This window comes from Loxodonta africana, chromosome 19 (assembly GCF_030014295.1).
Source record: "Loxodonta africana isolate mLoxAfr1 chromosome 19, mLoxAfr1.hap2, whole genome shotgun sequence".
Lineage (NCBI taxonomy): Eukaryota > Metazoa > Chordata > Mammalia > Proboscidea > Elephantidae > Loxodonta > Loxodonta africana.
The window spans coordinates 21813928-21824816 of NC_087360.1; the positions used below are offsets into that span (position 1 = coordinate 21813928).

At 45.7% G+C, this 10889-nt stretch overlaps 1 protein-coding gene across 1 annotated transcript; it reads right to left on the reverse strand.

Moving 5' to 3' along the window:
• Window positions 1-1686: 1686 nt before the first annotated feature.
• On the reverse strand, window positions 1687-4385 carry LOC111753109 (nuclear envelope pore membrane protein POM 121-like). The gene is made up of 2 exons (XM_023559318.1): window positions 1983-4385; window positions 1687-1836 (listed from the first exon to the last, which is right to left on the reverse strand). The coding sequence occupies exons 1-2, from the start codon at window positions 4383-4385 to the stop codon at window positions 1687-1689; spliced, it is 2553 nt and encodes an 850-aa protein (XP_023415086.1).
• Window positions 4386-10889: the final 6504 nt, after the last annotated feature.

Consider the following 10889-nt stretch of genomic DNA (forward strand, 5'->3'; position numbering starts at 1 on the left):
AGAACATTTAGAAAGAAACTCAGCAAGGAGACACAAGATCTAAAGGCCACAATCAACCATCTTGATGTCATAAACATATATAGAACACTCCATCCAACACCACCAAAGCGTACGTTCTTGTCCAACACACATGGAACATTTTGCAGAATAGACGAAATCTTAGGCCACAAAGCAACCCTCAACAAAATCCGAAATATTGAGATAATACAAAGCATCTTCTTTGATCACAATGCCATAAAAGTAAAAGTTAGTAATAGGAAGAACAAGGAAAAATATCAAGTACATGGAAACTGAACACCACCCTGCTTAAAAAACGCTGGGTAAAAGAAATCAAAGATGGAATAAAAGAATTTCTAGAATCAAAGGACAATGAAAACACTTCATGCCAAAACCTTTGGGACATAGCAAAGGGAGTGCTCAGAAGTCAACTGATAGAAATAGAGGCAAACGTGAAAAAAGAAGCAAGGGACAACATCAAAATGTTAGCCCTATGACTCCAACAAAAAGAAAGAGAACAGCAAAAGAAGCCCACAGCCACCAGCAGAAAGGAAATAATAAAGATCAGAGCAGATATAAATCAAAAAGAGAAAAGAAAAAGAATCAACAAAACCAAAAGTTGCTCTTTGAAAGGATCAACAAAATTGACAAACCATTGGCCACTTTGACAAAAGAAAAACAGGAGAGGGAGCAAATAACCCAAATAAGAACTGAAGTGGGGACATTACAACAGACCCAACTGAAAAAAAAAAAAAAAAAAGGATCCTAATGGACTACTATGAAAAACTGTACTCTAAGAAGCAGAATAAAGTCTTTTTTTTTAGTGCTACTAAAGTCTTTGAATTTTTTTTAATCCACCAGTTTCTGTTCTCCTGGCTTTTCTGTAGTAGTTGGGCATCACGGTTTCAGAACGCTTTTCAAACAATATTTATCTGCCCCTAGTAGTAACATTTTTTTTTTTAGTAGTAACTTTAGTTAAGGTCATTTTCACTGGACCTCACAGGCATTACCACATGCCTTTCATGTCCCCACTACCCCAGTTAAAAAAAAAATGCTCCTCCTACTATCTGGACCTAGGAAAACAAAACCAATGAGTCCACACCACTCAAGAATGTGGAAGCATCACAGGTCCCATTGCACTAACAATTTACATCATTTTTGATGCTTCCGTTTCTGAGCTCCAGGCTCTCGCCCTTTGCCCTAGTCTCAGGCCTTATTTGGAGAAGTCAAGGAAACACGCTTTGGTATATGATAATCCCCATTGGTGACCGGTGCTACTTCACCCCTGGAGGAAAACTTTAAAATTATTCCTAGCTAACCACACAGAGACAAGCTAACTACATAACCCCACCCTGAAACCCCAATAAAGCAGCTGCCTCTCTCTCACCATTCCCGTTGTGGTTGCCCTGTGTCCGGTCATACTCCCGTGTGGCCCTGCGTGGCGTGCTGTTTTGTGTACCCTCCGGGGAATGTGATGTGTAATAAATTTAGTTACTTTTCATGGTCTCCTTGCCTCCTCCCTACTGCATTGCCCTGACTGGCCATACGCTGCATCTTTAGAGTAGGGATCTCTGGCCCTCAGCTCACTCCAGGATTTCAGACTCTAGCGCTAGATTTGTATAACCCACCTACTGATGCAGGGCACGCACAAAGTCTCACCTGGAAGAAGTGGACACTGGCTACTTCCTCTTAGACCCCAGCTTCCTGGATCCTGACCCAGAAGAAAATGAACTGGTGGACGGCCTGGAATTTCTGTGTCCTGCAAAGCTTTGGGCAGGTGATGAGGGAGCCATATAGACAAGGCTCTTCTTTGCCTTGGGCTTGCCAGAAGCCCGGGTACTTTGAGAAAAGGCAGGGACAGTCATGGACCTTGAAGAAGCCTTGCTTTCAGGGGTGTCAGGCTCTCCACCTGCAATAAAGGGACTCTGCCTGGGCAATTTCCTGGCATTCTGACTTATAGTAGGGGCAGTAGTGCCTCCAATCACAGGATTTTTCTTAGTCTTGCTGGGTCCTATCTTCATTGAAGGGGTTCTCTGGCTAGCGAAGCCCCTGGTGTTCAGGACCACGCTTCTCTTATTGTGGTGTGGCGTGCTAGTGGCTTCGCTCGTTCCTGCTCCAAAGCTGAGTGCAGCAAATTTGGAGCTGAGATCTGAGCCAGTGTCTCTGCTTCCAAAGCCCGTGGGTGTAGCTGAAAATTTCAACTTGGAGCGACCTGGGGTTGTGCTGGCACCAGGTGAGCGGTGCTGCCTGCCTTTGGGCCTACCATTGGTAACAGTGCCGGGCATGGAGGTGGTGGCGCCAGAGGTAGTGGTGGCACCAGAGGTGAAAAGTGCTGGGGGGACACCTGAGGCCAGCTGTGTGGTGACATGGGTGCCCAAGGTGGAAGTAGTGGGACGTGAACCCCCCAAAGCTGACCCTGTGATGGTGTTCAAGGCTGGCTGACCTGGAGTGGAGCTCGAGCCTGAGGCTGGCCCTGGAGCTGCTAGGATCCTGTTAGTGTCCGTAGCTGAGGCAGTGCTGCCACTGGGGAGCGTCTGCATAGTCTGGGCAGATGGGATGGGACTGCTGGTGTCCATGGGAGACCCCTGGAGGAGAGTCTGAGAGGGCAGAGAGATGTCCATGGGAGTGACCCCAACCTCAGAAACAGGCTGTGGGACCAAGCTTGCAGATGTGCTGGCTGAAGAGGTAGCGCTGAGTGAAAAACCAGTGACTGTCAGGCCTTGGGAGACAGGGGCACTGTGACCCCTGGTTGGAGAGGGGGTCCCCAAGATGGAAACAGAAGAATCATCTACAGCCATAGGTGTAGGAGACTCCATCCTGACAGTGCTGCGAGCAGTGGGTAGGGCAGCTACAGGAGCAGGCAGGTGAGGAGGTGGGCTTCCCATTTTAGAGTCCAGACCTGGTAGGGTGGGAGCAGGCACGGAAGGGATTGGGGGCCCAGAGGACAGGTCTGTTTTGTGAGTGTCTGATAGTGGGGTGGGAGCAGGGGCCAGCAAGGTGAAAGGGGCTGAGGGCAGCAAGTGTGACAAGGTGGGTGGGAGGAGCGGTGGCAATGAGGAGAAAAGGGGGTCTGATGAGCTGGGCTTCCTCCCACACATGGGATGGCTAGGGGTGGCCACTCCAGCAGGTTCCAGGACAGCCACTGTGCCCAGAGAGTCCTGCTTCCTCCTCCATGTCTCCTGTTGATGACTTAGGCTGGGAGGTGGTAGGGCAGCTGCTGGAGGAGGCAAAGCGGAAGCACCTGAACGCTGAGGGGCGCTGCAGCCAGATTTGGCTTCCATCTCATCCCTCAAAGCGATGTTGATGCGCTGGAGCGCTGCCCTCTTCTCCTGGTCCATGTCATCAGCTGTGACTCGATAACCTGGCTGGGGGAATGGTGGCAACACCAGAGGTTCCCCTCGCCTAGGTCGTAGCAGAGGAATCCTGCGTTTCCGGGGCCTCGAGCTGTCATATGTGGGAGAGCAGTCACTCAAGTTGTGTTTCTGCCCTGAGTTTACACCTGAAACCTCTTCAGTCTGGATCTTTCTCGCTAGATCTGAAGTTCGAGGTTCCCGGGTCTTCTGGCTCACTCCCTCTGTGGACCTGCAGGGCAGCTGGGACTGAGATGTGGCAGGACCTCTCCTCCTCTTCTGTGGCGGGAATCCTTGGGTGGAGCTGTATGAGCTTGTGATGGCATTTCGTTTGGTGCATGAGCTCAGAAAGAGGTTCTGGGATGTCTTGATGGAATTGTCTTCTGAGCTCTCGGAATGGAGGCTTCTCTTCAGAGGCCCAGGCCTGGGAAGGAAGGAAGATTCACCTCCGTGGACCCCCAGGGGCCTAAATGCAGACTGTGCCCTCCCAGTGCCATCAGGGCCCCTTCTCTGATGGTCTTGCGCCTCTAGTACCGGAAGTTCTTCCTCCTGCTTCTCCATCCCCTTCCCGCTCTCTCCGATGGCACTCCTCACAGCCTTCTCTGCTCCAGAGTCTTGGGCACCCTGGGGTGCTGTGGGCAGCACAGAGGCTACTGCCTGCTCTTGCACCACAGAGAGGATCAGTTTTCTCCCTACGCTCACTGCCCTTCCGGGCACCTTGGAGTGGTGTGCAGACAGCCCCTGCCTCCTCTGAGGGCGAGGGCAGCGCACGGAGGTGAGGGCCCCCAGGTAGGACCACAGCGTCTGCAGGATCCCGGGGTTTCGTCTCCAAGAGGACCTTACAAAGCGCTGTTGTAAAGTCCCTGGAGACCTGTAGGCTGGCCTGTGAGTCCCTCCACAGGCAGAGGCAGGTGTAGCTGGGGGGCTGTGGCAGGAGCCGGCTGCCGGCTGTGGACACAGGGGCCCCCCTGGCGGCACCTCGGCCCCCAGTGCAGGGGGCCGAGGCCGTGGGCTAAGCTTGCCCACGAAACTGCCCATCGGGACAGTTGTGAATATTCAGTCCTTGATTGGGTCCGACTGGAAGGGACAGGTTCGGGTTTAAGTGCAGAGCGTTCTCCTTTGGCTGCCAACTCAGGCTAAGGCAGAGCGCGCACTGTTGGGCCGGTTGCAGGGACGCGTCATTTGAACTTGTCTTCAATGCATCGGCGCGTGCACAGAACGCACGCGCCAAAAAGGGGCGCGCGCACAGACTGCGGGAAGTATGCGCGCATGCGCCAGGTAGTATGGCGCGCCCTCGAGGAACAAGTGAAAGTGGAAAGGACTAGTGAGTAACAGACGCATGCGCAAAGCATGCTCTAAGTACAGGTGTGGGCGAGGACAGGAGCCCCGCAAAGGAACCGAAGAAGCAGGAGCGAGTATTGTGTTTCTAGAAATTTGTCCGTTTATTCTAGGTTTTCAAATTTTTTGGAATACGAATTTTCATAATATTCTGTACGATCCTCTTTATCTCAGTTGGTTGTGTTGTAATGTTGCCCATCTTATTTTGGTTATTAGCATCTTCTCATTTTTTTCTTTTGTCAGTATGGCCAATGGTTTGTCAATTTTATTGATCCTCTCAAAGAAACAACCTTTGGTCTTACTGATTCTATTTTTTTTTTTTCTATTTCATTTATTTCTGTTCTGATCTTTATTATTTCCTTTCCCTTGGCAACTGTGGTCTTCTTTTGCTGTTCTCTTTCTGTTTGTTCAAGTTACTGGTTTTGGACCTTCTTTTTTGATGTGTACTTTTTTTTTAAACTTTTTTTTTTGTTGTGTTTTAGATGAAACTTTACAGAGCAAATAATTTCTCATTCAACAATTTATGTACAAATTGTTTTGTAACATTGGTAGCAATCCCTGTAATGTGTCATCAGTCTCCCCTTCCATACTTCAATTCCCTGTTTCCATCCATCCATTATTCCTGTCCCTTCCTGACTTTTCGTCATTGCTTTTGGGAAGGTGTTGACCTTTTGGTCTCGTATACGTGATTGAACTAAGAAGCATGTTCCTCATGTGTGTTGTTGATTCAATTCTACTGTGTCCTCCCATTAAGTTATCTATTTCTGATATGTCACTGTTAATTTTCTGGATTCTAGTTGTTTTTGTATGGTTTCTCATTGTCTATTTAGTCTGTCATTTTGTTCTTGTATTGTTGTCCTTAATTCCCCTAGGGTTTTTTCTGTTTTCCTTGACCACTTTGAGGAGACTAAATGTAAATCTTTTGAATTCCTTATCAGGTGATTTTATTATTATTTCTCTTAAACTCTACGGGGCAGTTCTACTCTGTCCTATAGGGTCACTATGAGTAAGAATAGACTCGACAGCAATGTGTTTGGTTTGGTTTCTTCAGGAAGGTTTTCTGCCCCCGTACTTTGCTCACTTCTTAGAGCCATCTTATCCTGTTTCCTCATATGATTTGTTATTGTCTGCTGTCTCTGAGGCATTAAAGTGTTAATTAATTAATTAATATATTTCTCTATTGATTGTATTTTTTTGTCCTAATTTTTGTTTTGTTTTGATATATCAGGAGTTTCTTCTCTTTCTCTTTAGAATATCTTTCTTCCTTTGTATTATTTTAATTATTGTTGTTTGGTGGTAGTGGTCTATGTGCAGCTTTGGTGGTGTTGGTTGACTGCATGTAATTTTCTCTTATTAATGGGTGTGGCAGAAACCCTGGCAGTGTAGTGGTTAAGAGCTATGGCTGCTAACCAAAAGGTTTGCAGTTAGAATCCACCAGGTGTTCCTGGGAAACCCTATAGGAGCAGTTCTACTCTGTCCTATATGGTTGCTATGAGTCAGAATCGACTCAAAGGAAACAGGCTTTTGGTTTTTAGTGTGTGTGGTGGATCACATCCACGTGTGAGACCTCTGTGGTTAGGCTTGTTATCTTCCCTGACAGGATAGGGTGGAGGTGGGAGAGCAGGGTCTTTCCGTGATATTGAGTGACAAGTGTAGGGTATCAGGGTTTCTCCACAACTCTTGTAGGACTGTGGGGTTCTTCCAGGATAGTGCTAGCAGTTAGTGCACCTTCTAGATGTCAGGGCGGATTGCTTCTATAGCTGCTGTGACGGAGTGCTAGCCAAATGGACAGGATAGGCTCTCTGTGCATGCAGGAACTGGCATCTTAGTAGGTGGTGGGGGGTCAAGGGGTTTAAGTGCATGTGCGTTCAGCCTGCAAGAACTGTCTGCGTGTGGGATGTGTGATGTAGCAGCTGGGTGGACCTTGGATGGGGGCACTAGGATCTTCTGCTGGTCATTTGGGAGAGGTGCAGATGGTGCCTGTCTGTATGTGACAGGGATTGCGAATAAGGTGGTGTGCCTGTCTGGCCTGTGATGGGGCGTGGGTGCAGGGACCATTCTTTCTGGTTACGGGTGCTGTGGGTGTATGCCAGCACACCTTGAGCAGACTGAGCAGTGGGGAGAGAGGATGGGAGGGTAGATGCATGCCACTGGTTCCTGGTCTGGTGGCACAGGCGTGCACTCTGCCAATTACCAGGTGGGGGGGGAAGCATCAGGAGGGCACTGCCAGTAGCTGGGTAGGTGGGGCACATGCACATTGCTTGCGGTGGTCGGAGGGTAGGGATGGCTTGTGCTGCCAGTCACTGGGCAGGTGGCACAGTTTGGAGCACTGTCATGGATACATCCTGGACATAACCAAACACCTCGCAGGATTGGTTTACTGGGTTTGAAGGCTTAGGACTGTAGTCTCATGGGAACACATAGTCAATTGGCACAATATAGACTGTAAAGTTTATGTTCTACATCCTAGTTTGGTAAGTAGCATCTGGTGTCTTGAAAGTTTGTGAGTGGCCATCTAAGACACAAGTATTCATCTCTACATGTCTGGAACAAAAGAGAAATAAGGAAACAAAAGATTCAAAGAAGAAACTAGTCTACAAGACTAATAACCTACACGAACCACAGGCTCATCTATCCTGAGACAAGAAGAACTAGATGGTGCCTGGGTACCACTACTGACTGTTCTTACCAGTAACACAATCAATGGCTCTGTCTAAAATGGGAGAAAAATGCAGAAGAAAACTCAAATTCTTCAATATGGCCAGACTTACTGAATGATAGAGACTAGAGGAGACTATCACCCTGTGATACACTTTAAACTTTGAGCTGCAACCACTCTCAGAGATCATCTTTTAGCTAAGTAACAGATTGGCTCATAAAATGTACAATGTCAGCCATGAGTACTGTGCTCCTTTAAAAAATCATCTATATGAGACCAAACAGTCAATATTTACATTAAAGCAAAGATGAAAGGTAGGAGGGGTCAGGGAAGCTAGATTAATGGAAACAGAACAAGCAGAACAGAAATAATAAGAATGTTGACACAATATGAAAAATGTAACCAACGTCACTGAATGATATATAGAGAAATTGTTAAATGGAAACCTTATTTGCTAAGTGAACTTTCACCAAAAACAAAATAAAGTAGTATTTTTTTAAAAAGCTACGGTAATCAAAATAGACTGTTACCGGTTAAGGACAGACATATAGATCAAAGGAATAGAATTGAGAGTGCAGCAGTAAACCCACACATCTATGGTCAATTGACATTTACATTGATTTTTTACAAGGGTGCTAGGTATAACCAATGGAGAAAAGAATAGTCTCTTCAGTAAATGGTCCTGGGACAACTGGATTTCCATATGCAAAAGAATGAAATTGGTTCCATACCTCACAGCATATATCAAAATGAACTTAAAATTGATTAGGTACCTAAATATAAGAATTAGAACCATAAAACTCTTGGAACAATACCTAACAGTAATGGATTCTTAGATACGACACCAAAAGTACAAACAATGTAAGAAAAATCAATAAATTGAACTTCATGAAAATTGAAAAAAATTTTGTGCATCAAAGGACATTCTCAACAAAGCCAGGAGTCAACTTACAGAATGGGAGAAAATATTTGCAAACCATATAAGGGTTTAGTATCAATAATATATAAAGACCTCCTACAACTCAACATGAAAAAAGACAAACAACCCAATCAGAAATGGGCAAAGAACTTGAACAGACATTTTTCCAAGGAAGATATACAAATGGCGAACAATCACATGAAAAGATGTTCAGCATTGTAAGTGGTTGTCATAGTTTGGTGTGGCTGAGTCTATTTGGACTCAGTAGTTGGTGTGACAGAGTAGAATTGTCCCATAGGGTTTTCTAGGTTGTAATCTTTACGTGAGCGGATCGCCACAGAGCCACTGGGGTTATTAAAAAAAAAGGGGTTATTAGGGGAATGCAAATCAAAACCATAGTGAGATTTCTCTTCACCCTCACTAGGATAGCTGTGATTAGAAAAATGGAAATCAACAAATGTTTAAGAGATATGGAAAAATTGGAACCTTCATCCATTGTTGGTGGGATTGTAAAATGGTGTGGCTGATGTGGAAAACAGTTTTAGCACTTCCTCAAAAAGTTAAACATACAATCACCATATGATGCAACAATTCCACTCTTAGGTATAGTCCCAAGAGAATTGAAATCAGGGGCTTAAACAGATATTTATACGCCATTGTTCCTTGCAAACTATTCACAGTAGTCAAAAGGTAGAGTTGACCCAATGTCCATTAAGAGATTAATGGATAAACAATGGAATATTATTCAGCCAGGAAGACAAATGAAGTCCTGATTCATGCTACCACATGGTGAACCTTGAAAACATTATGCTGAGTGAAATAAGGCAAACACAAAGGGACAAATCTTGTATGATCCCACATATATGAAATATCCAGAATAGGCAAATGCATAGAGACCAAAGTTTATTAATGGTAACCAGTGGCAGGAGGGACAGGAAAGGGAGAGTCATGGCCTAGGGGTGGCACTTAGTTTCTGTTAACGGTGATGGAAAAAATTTTAAACAGTTCTCATGGTTAATCAACGTGGTGAATATAATGAATGTCAAAGAATTGTACACATTAAAAAAGGTTTTAAAAATAGTTAAAATGCTAAAAAGTTCTCTCTATATATTACCACAATAAATAAAAAATCATGAAACAACCTGTACTTTTGATCTGCAACCAATTCCTGTGTAACCTTAATTTAGGGCCTGGGATCCTTGACCTGAGGAAACAGAAGAGTATGGTTGCCAGATAGTAGTAAAAATTAAGTACAGCAATAGATGTTCTTGCAAAAGTTCTAACTAGTCACAGCACCACAGCCTGCAAGAACCAGCTGGGAGACTTGGCCAGCTTGGGCCCACCTCAGGTGGACATCCCCAGGGTGATTTGTGGAATGCAGGACTGCTCCATCATTTCTTCCTCAGGGTCTAAATCCTCTGCTTTCAGACTGGGGACCACAGGGCTGTCTTCAGGTGTCAGGATGGTGCAGGTCCATTTCAGAATCGGCCTTCCCGTGGCCTCCCTTTCTCCCTGAGGCCAGGAGATTGGTGGCCATCTCCACCTCTCCTTCCCTAGTCACCTATCCAGACTCCAAGCAGGGAGCCCTGAGCATCACCATCTCAGGGCCCCAAAGGAAGGAAAAGAGCTCCAGACCAAAGAATGAAGGAAGTAGTACTTAATTTTATGTAGGTGCCTGTTGCTCTATCGGCCTTCAGTAGAATCAGTGTGCAGAAGGGGGAGGCTTGTCCTGGAATCCAATTAAGGTACTGACTTAAGTTGAATGTGAAGTCCACCCCTTTCTTTCAAAAGCCTTGGGGGAGTCTTAATTTGCCTGTGGGTTTGACAGTTGAGGATTGGCTTTGCCAATGAGGTTAGGAGACTGATGTTTTTCATAAATCAATGAATGGAATCTGCAGGGCTCAGGATCTAACAAAACGCATCTGAAGCCCATACACAATATAGGATACGCCAGCAAGCACACCTTTCCACTGATTTACAGAAAAAATTTCAGATGGCAACCTAAAAACGTACAAGAGAGAAGTGAGGGTTGCACACCTAGTGAATATGAGAGTATAGTAAAAAACATAGAACTGCAAGCTTTAAATGAAAGAGTTATATGGTAAGTGAAGTATATCTGCTAGCAGAGCTGGGAGAGGAGCGCGTAACTCCAGCAGCCAGGAATCGTCCAGAAGGCCCTGCAAGAAGCCAGGGATCAGGACTGCATTCTTCACAAGGCTCCAGGAGCAACTGCACTTTCCACAATTTCTGCGCCACTTCCAGAGCAGCTGCCGCACTGCCAACGGCTTCTGGGTTTGGGCCTGGCACTTCAGTTGAGATGATGGCAGTGGAGGGTGAAGTAGAGAAAGTACATTTTCTCCAGTGTTTTAATATTAAAGTAGAGGGAATATATTTTCTAGTTTGTTTTAGTATAGCTGTATAAGCTGCAATTAATCTCTAGTCTTTGAAAAATGGTGCAGGCTATGTTCAGGATATGGGTGAGCACCTTGTTCTACTCTTAACATAACAAGCATGACTGAGCTTTGTTTTGCAAATGGCCTTCAGCCTGCAAGACAGCAGCTAGGAAGGCTGCCTGGTGGTTTTGATCTGCAACTTTCTTTCTTGCTCCTTATCTCAGTCCGAGTGG

Excerpts from the sequence above, each read along its gene's own strand:
- LOC111753109 (XM_023559318.1), bottom strand. The coding sequence starts at position 4,385 with ATGGGCAGTTTCGTGGGCAAGCTTAGCCCACGGCCTCGGCCCCCTGCA. Across the intron at positions 1,837-1,982 it reads GCAAGACTAAGAAAAATCCT|TACCCGGGCTTCTGGCAAGC; the intron begins GTGATTGGAGGC and ends CTTTTCTCAAAG.